At 46.2% G+C, this 14,862-nt stretch overlaps 2 protein-coding genes across 2 annotated transcripts in view; one reads left to right on the forward strand and one right to left on the reverse strand.

Annotated features, from left to right (window-relative positions):
* Positions 1-7,166, reverse strand: part of HEATR4 (HEAT repeat containing 4) — a 37,856-nt gene extending 30,690 nt beyond the window's left edge. The window contains 5 exon segments of the mRNA XM_007459786.1: positions 279-482; positions 1,782-1,922; positions 2,949-3,139; positions 4,075-4,785; positions 7,153-7,166. Of these exon segments, the coding sequence (XP_007459848.1) occupies positions 279-482; positions 1,782-1,922; positions 2,949-3,139; positions 4,075-4,785; positions 7,153-7,166 (1,261 nt within the window).
* The window catches only part of LOC103072862 (acyl-coenzyme A thioesterase 1), a 24,046-nt gene continuing 9,627 nt past the window's right edge, over positions 444-14,862 (forward strand). Inside the window, exons 1-2 of the mRNA XM_007459711.1 lie at positions 444-448; positions 7,968-7,972. The gene's annotated coding sequence lies outside the window, so the exon portion shown is untranslated. The remainder of the gene's footprint in view (positions 449-7,967; positions 7,973-14,862) is intronic.

Below are 14,862 nucleotides of genomic sequence, written 5' to 3' on the forward strand. Positions count from 1 at the left end.
GGGTCTCTGCCTGTGAAGAGTTCTCAGCATAGTGAGTTTCCACAAATTACTGATGTAAAACCTGCCCATGCAAAAAGTATCTAGATAAATGCAACTGTCATTGTGTGAAAAGCTCTTAACTAGTCTAACCTTGATGAGGCAACCAGATTTTTATGTCTCACAAGAGAGGGATGGATTTTCAAAGATTGAGAAACACTAGTCCAAAGTGAGAACCTCCTCCTTCACAAATAACATGCTGATATGTCAGGACACCCGCCCGCCCCACCCACTTCACTCACTTAGAGCCCAGGCCATCTTCCATTCCTGCAGCATCCTCCGCAGGACCACCAGTTCCCAAGTCACATTCTCCTTCAGTGACTCTGCCTGCTTCTTCAGTCTCCTGGTCTTCATGGGCATGTCCTCCTCACCCACCTGCAGCAGCAGATCCTTGGCCGGTATGGGCAGAGCTGTCCAGCGCATAGCTCCTTTCACAGGCCTGCAAGCTGTGCGGGGCAGCAGTATGAGGTATTCTGCCCACTGCCCTAAGCGTGTGTTCCCAGCCAGCATCACATTCCTATTCCTGGCTAGCACTAAGGCAAAACAAAACTGTCAAGAGCCAACTTTCCTGTGATTATGTAGGAAACTGAGTACAAGTCCCATAGGGAGTTATGAAAAGTCCTGACTACAAACATGATAAAGCCATGATGATGGGGCAGAGAAATTTGGGGAAGAAACGTTGAGATACATGTAAGGCTTTTTATAAGTTTAATAAATATTTAGGAATATAAATATATGTAACAGTGTTTGCTCATAAAGTTCAATATTTGATATATTGCCATTTAAAGTAGAATGTAATTGGCCATTAATTACTAATTTATTAAGTTTTCTTTTTAATGTTTTTAATTTGGGAGGAGGAATGGTGCTATAAGTTGCTAAGTGTTTACGAGTGCCTTGCTCTAGGAATGATTAGTGTCTCAGTTTTAATGAGGCAGTTGAAGCCCTGGAAGGTGACTTGCTAAGACCCAACCCAAGGCTTTGCTACATGCTTTCTTCACTGCTTTATAATCATAGCCCTCAACAAAGGAGGAGGCTGTGTGAGTTTGGTGGAAGCTGCCCACACCTGCCGTCATTAGCACCTCCTCTGGCTCTAGTGGATATTGCCTCTAGAGCCAGGCAGCACTAGAGACAGAGGTTTGGGGCTGGTGGGAAAAAGAATGGTTCACTACTGCTGCTAGTTTCTGCACACCAGCAGGCCCATCTGAATGGTAACATTGCGAAAAAAGAGTCATGGGGAATGGAGACATAGTCTCTGGAGGATGGGCACTTTATGTTTCATAAATTTATTTCTTGGTTAACTCCTTTCCCTCTACCTTACCTAACTTACAGAATGAAGGATGATGTACTCATGAAACAGAAATTTGAAACACAGGTCGATTCTAGGGCCTGAAGCAGGTATGGGCCTGAGAATGGAGTGGGAGGGTAGAGCCAGCCCAAGGAAGAAGGGCAGAGTGCTAGATCAGGGGTTTGATGTACTTCCTTTGGAAGCATTAAGGTGGGATCTGTCTTATTAGGAATTACTGGCCCTAAACCACTTGGTTACAACTAAGTTCCGTCTCATTTCAGCTGTATGGGCCACAAAGGCTTTTCCTGTTACGATTAGTATTTTATAATTTTATGAGATGATTTTTAGTTAGTAGGAAGGGACTCCCCTAGATGCTGGTGGTGTCCCAGCCTATGAAACAGGGGCCTTAAAGAACTAAACCTACATCCACCTTTACCCCCATTATCAGCTTCCTGCTTACATGGTTCAGGAACTGGCTGGGAAGTCCACCTTTCTGGGGTTTCAGGGAAGACCTTACATAGCTGCTTGTTGTATCGATTGAGGTTTTCCAGGAAAATCTGGTCTCTCTTTGCACCAATCTGGTGGATGATCTGGACTTTATCTGTGAACAGATAAATAATGAGTCCCTAGAACCCGCCTCCTTCCTCTCTTCCTGGGTTTTTGGTCACCAGGATCAGACACAGTTTCCTTTTGCCCTACTCTAAGCCTCTAGGACTCATGACTACCTTGCTCTGGGGGCATCCCTTGAAGGTGACTGTTGCTTGGATGTATGACCTGGTGGCCTCATAAAAGCCTGGAAGCCAAGTCAGAACCTAACTCACAGGCATTGTTCCCTATGAAAAGCTGGATACTAATGAAGGGTTACCTAATTCATCTCTTTATCAGTCATAAATACCTTTGTCTGAATAATTTTGTTAAACATTTTAAGAAGACTTTCAGTTGAAAGCAGTTTCGGAACAAGATGGGGGTAGGGAAGAATAAACAGCTTGGAACGTGCAGTCCTAGATTGTGTATCCTGGAAGCCCAGGCATCTAAAGGATAGCAGGATGGAAGGGGAAGGTAGTGGACATTCATGGGTATTGGGCAAGAGGCACTATATTTCTTGTCTACTTAAAGTGCATTTTTGTTAATATTGTTTTACAGATAAGGTATGTAAGGCTCAGACGGCTGATATAATTTGCTGAATGTTAGTAGGAAGGGGCTAAGCCAGGATTTAAGCTCAGATCTCCAGAGCCTGTGGTTGTTTTTTCCAACATAGCACCTCATTGGGGGAATTATCTCAGTGAGAGAAGGGAGAACAGAGAAGAGGTAGGTTGTTCCCAAAGCTGAATCTTGCTTACTTTGCAATCCTACCTCCACTACCTCTTTAGTAAACATAAATGGATAGAGAGAGGGGAGAGAGGAAGAAGAGTTTCCTTCCTATCAGATGCCTACCCCCCATCCCCGGCCTCCACCCCACAAACCCCCAATAAACCTCATGTGCTAGTAACCAGGAGGTGTCAACATGAACACTTGGTTCATCCAGGGCCTCTCATCCACACCCATGACTGTTTTATCCCCCAGCTACCTTCCACCTCCCTGCTCCGTGTCCCCCTAGGCCCCTACTACAGGGGCCCAGCTCCATTACCAAAGTAAATCTCCTGTTCAAAGGTGTTGTCTGTGGAGTAAGCAAACTTTCCAGCTCGGGGATTCACCTGTCGGAAGTGGCTCTGCCTTGGGGGCTGGTAGTCGCTCCCCTTTCCATCGGTGTCCTCAGCAGTCTTACTGATGCCAGGCATGCTTTCAACTGTCTGCACTTGTGGCAAGTAATTGGGCAATCTTGGAATGAGTGACATGGGGAGAAAAGTGGGGACAGGTAGCTTTAAAACTGGTGCCCTTAGAGGGTGCGTGGACTTGGGGAAGGGAACCCATGACCTCACTTTAACTATTACGTTTGTGGTTATTTAGTGGACAGACTGTAAGCTCTTTAAAGGATAGGTCCATGTCGGTTTCATTTACATTGTATTCCCAGCACTTTGCAGAGTGCCTGGAAAGTGGTGGCAATGCAATTTATAGTTGTCCAACAGATGAATAAATAAATGTTTCCACTTATCTTTAGTTCACTTTTAGGAATCAGGGATGTTATAGCTCCAGTCTTCCTTCCAGTTATAAGTGAAAAGGAAGCAATGTGAGAAACGTGCAGTAATCCTCTTCTCTAAGCTTGTTTAGTTCTCCGTCCTGCTGCCAGTCAGTTTTCGAGTCAGTTGACACACTGGCTCCTTATTCAGACTGAGGCAGGACCAAACCTCATGAGGTCTCTGCCTTCCTCACTCCCACCATGGATTTGTTTCTAGGAACACCTGGATAGTACCTGGAACAGCAGAATGGCTCAGTCTGCTGGGAAAGGCTGAGAACCCATTCCTTTAAAGGCAGTGGTTCTCAGCTGGGAGCAGCTTTGTCCCTCAATGGGACATGTGTCAATGTCTGGAGACATCTTTGGTTGTCACACCTGGAGAGTGCTACTGGCCTGCAGTAGGCTGCTGCTAAACATCCTACAGTGCACAGGATCAGCCCCACAACAAAGAATTATCCAACCTCAGGAGTGCTGAGGTTGCGAAACCTTACTTTGTGGAAATCTTAGCAGGTTGGTGGTGGAAAACACAAGAGGTTAATGTGACAGTGTGTTTTGAAATAAGGAGTGTGAGGCCACCCAGGAGTCCTTGAAGGGGAGCCAGGGATTCTCAAAGGCGCACCCGAGGCCCCAGCCAGTCTACCTATAATAGACAGGAAGCAGCAGCTCTGGCTTCTTTTCCTCCTGGGTGGGCAGAACGACACTTCGATCCTCAAATTCTGCTGTCTCTTCTTCCTCCAGCTGTTTCAAGAGCTCCAGGTCGCTGGAGGAAGTGAGCTCATCCTGGATGTGGCTCCAGTCATACTGCTGGTGCAAGAAGCTCTGCCACTTACTGGGGGACACCCCAGGCCTCAGAGGACGCTTGTTCTGGATCCATCGGGCAGTGCGCTTGTTAAGCTTTTCCAGCACGACAGCCTGCCATGCTCTGGCCTCCTTCTCAGGAGGGGGAAGCCAGGTTTCCCTCTCCTCCAGGTTTACATCTGGAGAAAGCACGTCTAGCTCCCTGCTTGGATGAAGATTGAGAGGACCAGATGCTTCCTGGACTGCGCTTGCTGGCTTTGATTTCTTCAGCTTCTTAAGATTGGCAGAGCTTTCCGCCTTCATAGCCTGGGAGGTGACCCTTGTTGAGGGACCTGAAAAATCCAGGAACTTGAAGCTGACGGGCTTCTCAGCTCGGGGCTTCCTGACGTGGGGAGGCTGGATGATGCCGTCTGCATCGTAGAGATGGTCAAAGCTGTTTTGGCTGTAAGGAATGCTGGCCAGCCCTCGCTGCTGCACCACCTCCTGAGAAAAGGTGAGGTTTGCAGCTGCCTGTTTCAAATATTGGTTCTTGAGGTTTGCACAGTGCTGCGGGCTGGAGTGGAAGACTGGAGACACACTGGAAACGGAGGCGGACTCCTCCTTATTTCTTGGTTTTAAGTAGGAGCAAATCATGCCCCATCCCAGCCGTGGGGGGAGTGACTGACGGAAATGCTGGGAGAGAAAGGTCTTTCCCTTCTCGGTCTTAGTCATTGTTTCCCAGCAAATGCTTCCTTCCACACTGCCTGGTCCAGAGGAGGACCTGGAGGCATGACCAGGTACCTGTTAAGGGAATGGGAAGAAATGGTGAGAGCTCTAGGTCAGTAGAAATTGGTAGCCCATAGCAGTCAGTAAGAAAAGAACTTGGAGAACAGGTAGGGGAGGGGGGAAGCCATGGGAATTAGAAAGACAAAAGAAAGAAGTGCTGCAACATTTGAAATGGTCCTTGTTCAGACCTTTGCTTCCAGTTCTCACATTTGTCCCAAAGCTCAGATCCTCATCTCCTTATGAGGGATTACTGCTTTTCAGCAGTATCCCAGGTTTCCAGTTTTTCCCCCAAAGTTGCTTTCTCCCTGTTCAAAGAACTTACAGTGTAAAGTTCAGACAACTCAGCCTGGCATTCAGGGTTCTCCCTGAGTATGACCCCAGTTTATGACCTTGTCCTGACACGTAACCTCTCCTTTTGACTCTCCTAGCTCTTCTCCGAGTGTTCTTCCCTCCACAAGTAGATCTTCCTTCTGTGCCATGTGAAGCCTTTCTTCCATACTTGACACAAATTCTGTCCGTTCTTCCAGGCCCAGCTCAATTCCTGCCTACTCCGTAACTCTTTCTTGACCTATCCAGGCCTCCCTGTCATACACAGATTTACAAATCACTCCTAGTCCATTCCAGTTATTTTAACTTTTAACCCTGTGACACCTCACATCGTTAAATATTTGGCTCCTTGGGCCTCCCTGGTGGCGCAGTGGTTGAGAGTCTGCCTGCCAATGCAGGGGATACGGGTTCGTGCCCCGGTCTGGGAGGATCCCACATGCCTCAGAGCGGCTGGGCCCGTGAGCCATGGCCGCTGAGCTTGCGCGTCCGTCAACGGGAAAGGCCACGACAGTGAGAGGCCCACATATCGCAAAAAAAAAAAAATTTGGCTCCTTAACTGCACCGTAAGGACCACGTCTCCAGTCTGTTGTCCTTCAGAGTCACCCAGTACTTTTCCATATTGTTACATAGTCTTCACTGTTAAAATGTTTTACAGCTACAGAATATTTTATCAAATAGGTAAATCACCTTAGCTCTTAATTATCAGGCAAGTTGTTTCCAGGTTTTAGCTAGCATGGAAAACAGTGTAGAGAACAATTGCCTAGAGTTAGTGCTTTTTAAAAATTTTTCCTTCTGAAGCACTTCCTTGGCCTAATAATGATAATTGACAATTATGAGTACTTTGCTAAGGGCTTTACACTGGGATGATATTATGGTCTTTATTGCCTGTGGGAAGAAGCTGAGGCTCAGAGAGGTAGGTAAATTACTTCAGATCACATAGGTCATAAGTAGCAGAGTCAGGCTTCAAAGTCAGCTGCCAGATTCCACCCCAGAGCACTTAACTTCTGTGCCACACTGGCTTTGGCTCCCTACCACTCATTTTGTTGGCCTTGCCATTCCCAGGGGCAGGTGACACTGCCCCCCTGCCACCTCTGCCCCAAGCATGAAGGTGAGACCATTATTCTGTTGTGCTTAGTGCAAAATCCTGCCTTTCCTGCCCTGTGCACAGGGTACCCCTTAGCCTGGATCTGACTCTTCTCTCTCTCTTTCACAACACCCAGCACAGTACCTTCTCTTTTTAGGGCTTGATTTATTCCATTTTCTTCTGTGTATTAAATCTGTCCTCTTGGTGTGTCTTTTTGTTAAGGGTGAGCTTTTACCTAGATGTCACTAGGCCAGAATTAATGACCTAACTCACATTAAGTGACACATGATTAATGTGATGTCCCTCCAGGAATTTTTGCACATAAGGTTAAATTTAGTCGTTCCATCTCTTCACAGTCACGAAGGCAACATGGCCACCGGGCACTGAGTATTTTAAAAGTCAGACTAAAAAAATTAGGGCAAGGCTGGAGGGTGGTCACAAGGTGCTGTTTTTCTTTAAACAGTGTCTACTCTCACTGGTTGAAAATGAACTGCGAGATGAACACAATATTAGTGTTCTCCTGCCTTGTGTATTGCCTAATAGAACATCTTATTCTTAACATATCAGTGTGTCAGTATCTTGCTCCTAAGTCAGGGGCCATTTTGAGCCTAAACACTTGAAAAACAGAATGAGGACTGGTTTCACCCTAAGATGACTACCTATATGGAATGATTTGGGATGTCCCCAGATATATGCCCTTTAGCCTGTGACATACATAATCTTTGGTTACAATGCTGTCATCACGTAAAGAATACCATGTTTTCATTATCAGTTATTATAAATTCTCAAGGAATAGTTATCATCATCTAAGATAATGGCTTGTTGAAAAAGGATGAAACACGATAGATATGGAGTTTTTTTGTTTTTTGTGTGTTTTTTTTGCGGTACGTGGGCCTCTCACTGCTGTGGCCTCTCCCGTTGCAGAGCACAGGCTCCGGACATGCAGGCTCAGCGGCCATGGCTCATGGGCCCAGCCGCTCTGCTGCATGTGGGATCTTCCCAGACCGGGGCACAAACCCGCGTCCTCTGCACGGCAGGCGGACTCCCAACCACTGCACCACCAGGGAAGCCCCGATAGATATGTTTTTGTAACGGAATTGGGACAGCACAAAATGTTCTAAGGTTTGGTCAAAAGAGGTCTGTCCTGGATGGACTTAGAGTCAGAAGACAAGTGTCAGGCCAGGTTCTGCACTTCCCAGCCATGTTTAAATGATTTAATATCCCTGGTTTGCCTTAGTTTGCCAATCTGAAAATAGAGTCTGATACCTGTTCTAATTTAGTGTTGATATGAAGCTCAAAATTAGGGAACATGTCTGAAAGTTCTCTGCAAGCTGCAAAGTATTACATAACTGTGAGGAATTGTTATTGATCTAGAGCCTGGAGTATTGTCCTTAGAAGGCAAGTCTCTGGGGCCCCACAGGTAGATGCACTGGGCACTTAGGGAAAAGTTTAGGAATACTGGGGCCCTAGGCAATTAAGAGAGGGAAGAAGAGACCTACAAACAGAGTTTGGAAGCTCCATATTATCCAAACTTAAATGTTACTTGGACTAACATTGAGGCAGGGTCCCCTCCCAACAAATAGCCCTTAAGAACCAAAAGCAGAGTGGCAGGTTCCAGGTGCTTTTGTGCACTGACAGCATGAGAAACTGAATAAATTGCATCCTACAGTTATTCAAACCTGGCATAACTGCAGATCAGGTCCTGTAATCTGGTAAGCAGCAACCACCAGATTATCTCTTGCATTTCTAGGAACTTGGCTAGACAGGCAGGAGTGGGGCTCGAAGGTTTACGCTACATGTGTCCAGTTAACACCTGTTATAAAAATCTAGACTCAAAATGGATGCTATCTCAGAGGTTCCAAATTTAGTTCCACTCTTCTGTTCACCTTTCCAGTCCCCGACCCTCACCCCCTGGTCTGTTGCCTTTATTCTGCAGAAATAGTTGAAGTGGGCTAAATAATGCATGCTGAAAGGAGAAATATCTTGTTTTTTTCCTTCTGTTACTAAAGCAGTGGAAACTGCCACAGAAGAAAAGGCTATAAACCTTAGCACAGTATCTTGAGAGATTTTTAAAATTAATTAATTAATTATTTAATTTATTTGGGCTGCGCCGGGTCTTAGTTGCACCACGCGGGGTCTTCGTCACAGCATGTGGGATCTTCTTAGTTGCAGCACTCGGGATTTTAGTTGTGGCACGTGGACTTCTTAGTTGCAGCATGTGGGATCTAGTTCCCTGACCAGGGATGGAACCCGGGCCCCCTGCATTGGGAGTGTGGAGTCTTATCCACTGGACCATCAGGGAAGTCCCATCTTCTGAGAGTTTTAGACAAGTAATACACTCTGATCTACACCCACAGATTCTGAAGTTCTGAGGAAGGGCCCAAGAGGGGACAGTCAGCTTCTGTTACAGTGCTTGTTAGATACAGTTAAAGGAGCTTCTGCATCAAGATCACCTGAGGAGTTTGTTAAAATGCAGATTCCTGTGTCCCACACTCTAGAATATTGATTCAGTAGGCTGCAAGTGAAGCCTAGAGATCTGCATTTTAACAAGGTCTCAGAGGTTTTTATACACATTAAATTTAGAGAAACCATAGCTCCAAAATGTATCTGTCAGATTTGTGAAGGAAGTTTGGTTAGTGGGGAGAGTGGGATCAGGGAACACAGCCTTTTAACCTGGCTTATTTCAAATACCCTCTCTCTGCTGCCTTTTTTTTTTTTTTAAGTTAAATTTTTTAAATTAATTTATTTTTTGGCTGTGTTGGGTCTTCGTTGCTGCCCACAGGCTCTCTCTAGTTATGGCGAGCAGGGGCTACTCTTCGTTGCGGTGCACGGGCTTCTCATTGCGGTGGCTTCTCTTGTTGCGGAGCATGAGCTCTAGGTGCGCAGTCTTCAGTAGTTGTGGCATGTGGGCTTCAGTAGTTGTGGTGCGCAGGCTCAGTATTTGTGACTCATGGGCTCTAGAGTGCAGGCTCAGTAGTTGTGGTGCATGGGCTAAGTTGCTCTGCGGCATGTGGGATCCTCCCAGACCAGGGCTCGAACCCGTGTGCCCTGCATTGGCAGGTGGATTCTTAACCAGTGCGCCACCAGGGGGGTCCCTGCTGCCTCTTTCTTAACAGAAAGTTCCCTTCATTTTTTTCTCCCTCTACTTTCTTTTTTCTTTCTTTCTTTTTTTTTTTTTTGACATGCCAAGTGGCTTGGGGGATTTTAGTTCCCCTACCAGGGACTGAACCTGGGCCAGAGCAGTGAAAGTCCTAACCACTGGACTGCCAGGGAATTCCCTCCCCTCTATTTTCTAATTCCCATTCTTTGCCATGCACTCATACAGATACACTGCTGTCTCATGAGATTACTCTGGAAATGCTGCCATAAAGATAATCTGTTAAAACTCTTTTATATTAGGTTTCAAAACCAAGGTCTGGAGAGCAGACGTGACTAAGATCACAGTACTGCTTAGCACCTGAAGCAACACACTGATACTTTGACACTTAATCCAAAATATTTTCAACTACTTCTGTCTGCCTCTCATCATTCATCTGATGCTAATAAGCTCCTTTCACATACTGATGAAGCAGCAGTGTTTTGAAATTACCTTCAAAGTGGCTTCCCACACACAAGTCTTCAAAGGGAAGCAAGTTTCTTCCATCTTAAACCTTTCTTAGTTTTAGGTTCCAAAGCTGCTTATATTGGTTACTAGGCAACCACCTCTTTAGAATTCCATGAGTCTACTCACAGGACCTATGGGTTCAATCAGGGGTATCTTCAGCTATTTATTAAATTTCCTTCTTTGTAAATTGAGCTTTGGGAAGTTGCATTGTATTTACTGATTGGTGGCAAAATGGATTTCTTGGTCATCCTTTGAAAAATAAACCTCTAGGTCTATGCAGCTCAATGCCCGTCCCCTCCCCGCCCCCACCCACCCCCCACCCCCCGCCTCCCATTCGTTCATAAGTCCTACTGAGAAAGAGACAGAGCAAGGGAACACATGAACACCCAGCTCTGGCATGCTTCAGACCACCAGGTTGATAGAACAAATGGTAAAGCAGAATGAGTGTCTTTGGGACCTTTCCCATTCCCCTTTTATCTCTGCCCCTGCTTAACCTCCTTCCTTCACACAGTTCAGTTCCATCTCCCCTGCTTCCCAAATTCTGGCTAGGTTGTCAGCCAATAACACTATTTTTTTACAAGGGGACTCTTCAAGTCCTATATTTTTAATAATAAAATTCCAGGCCTACAGAATACTGGTCTTCAGGATTCCCCTTGTGAAAAGAACTAATTTGTCCTGACAGTAAAGAAGATTTCTGGCCATAAAGTTCTGTCTGTCTCATTGATCTGGGGCTATGCTATTCAGGTGGTCACCATCTCTTGCTGACCAACCTGAGCACTAACTTTAGTGCCAGGGCTCAATTTGTGCTCAGACCCTGGGTCCCTCACAAGAGAGTGAAAGGACATGTTCTCTGAGATGAAATGAATGGAAGAATTAAAAAATTAAATATTAAAACACTGGTTAAGGGCTTCCCTGGTGGCGCAGTGGTTGAGAGTCTGCCTGCCGATGCAGGGGATGCGGGTTCGTGCCCCGGTACGGGAGGATCCCACATGCTGCAGAGCGGCTGGGCCCGTGGGCCATGGCCGCTGAGCCTGCGCATCCAGAGCTTGTGCTCCACAACAGAAGAGGCCACAGCAGTGAGAGGCCCGCGTTACACAAAAAAAACAAAACACTGGTTAAGGTTCCTCAAGAAATTAAAATTACCATGTGATCCAGCAATTCCATTTCTGGGTATATGCCCAAAGAATTGAAAGCAGAGGCTCATACAGATATTTGTACGCCCATGCTCACAGCTTATTCACAACAGCCTAAAGGTGGAAGCAACCTAAATGTCCATCGATGGATGAATGGATAAACAAAATGTGGTATATACATACAATAGAATATTATTCAGCTTTATAAAGGAATAAAATGCCGATACATGCTACATATATGGGTGAACCTGGAAGATATTATGCAAAGTGAAATAAGCCAGACGCAAAAGGACAAATACTGTATGATTCCACTTATCTAAGGTACTTAGAATAGTCAAATAATAGCTACAGAAAGTGGAATAATGATGTCCAAGGGGCTGTGGTGGAGAGGGAGGAATGAGGAGTTGTTTAATAGGTACAGAATTTCAGTTTGGGTGATGAAAAAGGAGATAGAGTTAAAGGTTGCACAATAATGTGAATGTACTTAGGTAACTATGCATTTTAAAATGGTAAATTTTACCTTTGTATATTACTACAGTTTAAAAAAACCAACCCTGTTTAATTATAAAAGCCACGTGTTTTTTGGTGATAGAAATTCTGCACAAAGAAGAAAATTAAAACTACTCATGATACCCCAAAGCCTAAGAGACAACAGTTTAGGGTAGCTTTCTACTAGTCTTTTTTTTTTTAATGTTTATATATATATATATATATATATATATATATATAAGTTCTACAAACTGTTCTCTACCTGCTTTCAATGTCATGAACATTTCCTCATCATATTCTGCTATATCATTTTTTTTTTTTTTTGTGGTACGCGGGCCTCTCCCTGTTGTGGCCTCTCCCGTTGCGGAGCACAGGCTCCGGATGCGCAGGCTCAGTGGCATGGCTCACGGGCCCAGCCGCTCCGCGGCATGTGGGATCTTCCCGGACCAGGGCACGAACCTGTGTCCCCTGCATCGGCAGGCGGACTCTCAACCACTGCGCCACCAGGGAAGCCCTGCTATATCATTTTTAATGGCTACATCTCTTCTGTTGTATTACTGCATTACAATTAAATTGACTAAACCAAATTTATATTGCTAGTTTCTTTTTCCTCTATTAAAACAACGATATGGTAAACATTGTTAAAGCCAAATATTTACACACATTTATGAATGTTTATTTAGGCAGTTTCTAGAAGTGGAATTGTGAGTCAAAGAGAATGCATCTTTTAATTTTTTTTTTTTTTTTTTTTTGCGGTATACGGGCCTCTCCCTGTTGTGGCCTCTCCCGTTGCGGAGCACAGGCTCCAGACGCGCAGGCTCAGCGGCCATGGCTCACGGGCGCAGCCGCTCCGCGGCATGTGTGATCTTCCCACACCGGGGCACAAACCCGTGTCCCCTGCATTGGCAGGCGGACTCTCAACCACTGCGCCACCAGGGAAGCCCACATCTTTTAAATATTTTTAACCAGGTTGCTCTGGAAAGGTCATACCAGTGTATATATCCACCAACAGTATATGAAAGTCTGTTTCCCAAATCTTCTCAACTAGGACATCATCATGTGAGAGACAAAGCATGGTGATTCTGAGCACAGGCTCTGGAATTGGATTGCAAAGGTATAAATCCCAGCATTTCCACTTTCTAGCTGTGTGATCTTCAGCAAATCAATTCACCTCTCTGGGCCTTAATTTTCTCATAAGGTTCTTATAAGGATTAAGAGTTAGCTATTATTATTTACCATCTTTAGTTTGAGTCTTGTGCACAGAATACACTGTGAAGTATCCCCCAGAACCAATACAAAAGTAATCAGAGCTAAAGGGAGTTGCGTGATTAATGACCAGCAGGACAGGAGAACATTTGAAACTAGGTAAAAAGTCTTGTCTGGGAAGCTCATGGAGGTGGCCTTATTAGGAGCAGAGGCAAACACAGGTTTTATGGGTTTGAAGCTTATACAATTTGCAGGTTTCTCTAATAGAAAGGATATGAATTCATGAATGTAAAATCAACTACAAGGCCTTGGAAGGGGCCTGCAGTTAAGTTTGATGAAAAATTCACCACTGGATGAAATCCATAGCTTATGAAATAGTGGGAAGAGGTGAGCAGTCCAGGGCGAGAGGGAGATAACGTTTGCCTAAATGGAGCAATATGAGTCCAGATAACAAAATAACAACTATTACCTCATTTGACTGTTTTTACACCCATAAGGAATGAAAGTGAGGTCACACAGCTAGTAAGACACCAGGCCCCTTAGTTGTGGAATGGTGTGGAAAAATAATAATAATAGACAAATAACATACAAGCAAAACACCATGGTGCACATTTTATTTTTATTTTCATTTGTTTTTTGGCCGTGCCGCACAGCATGGAGAACTTCCCCTAACAGGGATAGAACTCATGCCCCCTGTATTGGAAGGGCAGTGTCTTAGCCACTGGACCGCCAGGGAGGTCCTTTTTTTTTTTTTTTTATGGTGCACATTTTAAAAGAAAAGACCTATGATTATTAGCTGGTGTGAATTACTCAACAAAGTGACAAAACTCAATTCCAGTCCACTCCTCTGGCAATTAATGTTACCGAACATAAGTCCATGTGCCTGATGCACAGTGAGGCCAAACAATACCAAAACGTTGGAGTTTGTAACAGAGAAAGGTTTATTGCAGGGCCATGCGAGGAGATTGGTGGCTCATGCCTTAAAAACCCCAAACTCCCCTAAAGCTTTCAGCAAAGCCCTTTTATAGGAAAGGTGGAGGGGGCGTGGTTAGTTGTTGCAAACTTCTTGATGTTAGATCCTTTTTAAAAAAAAAAAAAATTATGTATTTATTTAGTCGGCGCCAGGTCCTAGTTGCAGCATGCTTGCGGGCTAGTTCCGCGACCCCCTGCATTGGGAGCGGGGAGTCTTACCCACTGGACCACCAGGGATGTCCCAGATCCTTTGTTATTGAGGTCAGGTCAAGGTCAGGTAACGATGTTCTCATAAGTCTCCACCAAACAAATGTTATTCTCTGTTCCGGCCTGAAAGGGCAAGGTCCCAAGGCACAACTTTCACCCTCAGGGCCGGGTCCCCAGACCCTGCCCAGCCGTCATCACTGAGGGAGCAAGGCGTCCAGGACCCAACTGGCCCTCAGGCTCCTCAGGCCGCCCAAAAGGCGGGGTCAGGTCCCACAGACTGCGACCCAGGCAGACTACCGCTGCCATTAGGTCGCAGAGACGGGTATGGGGGAGAGGTTTCATCACTGCCTCAAGGCCTGGGCCCCGCCAGTGGGCAGCCTTGGCAAGGGCTCTGAAGCCCTACAGGACACAGCCAGCCCCCAGCCTGTTCTGGGGCTCCCCAGCGCACCTGCTGGCAGGAGGCTGCGGAGGGCCTGGAGGGCCCCAGGGAGAAGGCCGTGGTCTGATCCACCTCTTACCTCACTCTCCGCTGGAGGACCACCACCGGTCGGACAGTTGGCGGCGCAGGACCGATAATCGCCTCTCTAACCTTCCCGCTTTGGGGTTCTCACGGTAATCGGTCGCCCAGGGTAACTGCGTGCAGCAACTGCTGCGCGCCAAGGGCTGCTCGCTGCCCAGCTCCACCACAGGATCCCGGGCAGGCTCAGGGGCTCGGTCCCGCCGAGGGGCCGGCGCTGCCTCAGCTGCCGTCTGCCTTAGCAGCTGGGCTGGGGGCGGGGGCAGAGACCGGGGTCGCCCCGGTCGGCCCGGGGCCCGCGTCGGGGCCAGTCCGGCGGCTGGGTG

This window comes from Lipotes vexillifer, unplaced genomic scaffold (genome assembly GCF_000442215.2).
Source record: "Lipotes vexillifer unplaced genomic scaffold, Lipotes_vexillifer_v1.1 scaffold39, whole genome shotgun sequence".
NCBI classification, from domain to species: domain Eukaryota; kingdom Metazoa; phylum Chordata; class Mammalia; order Artiodactyla; family Lipotidae; genus Lipotes; species Lipotes vexillifer.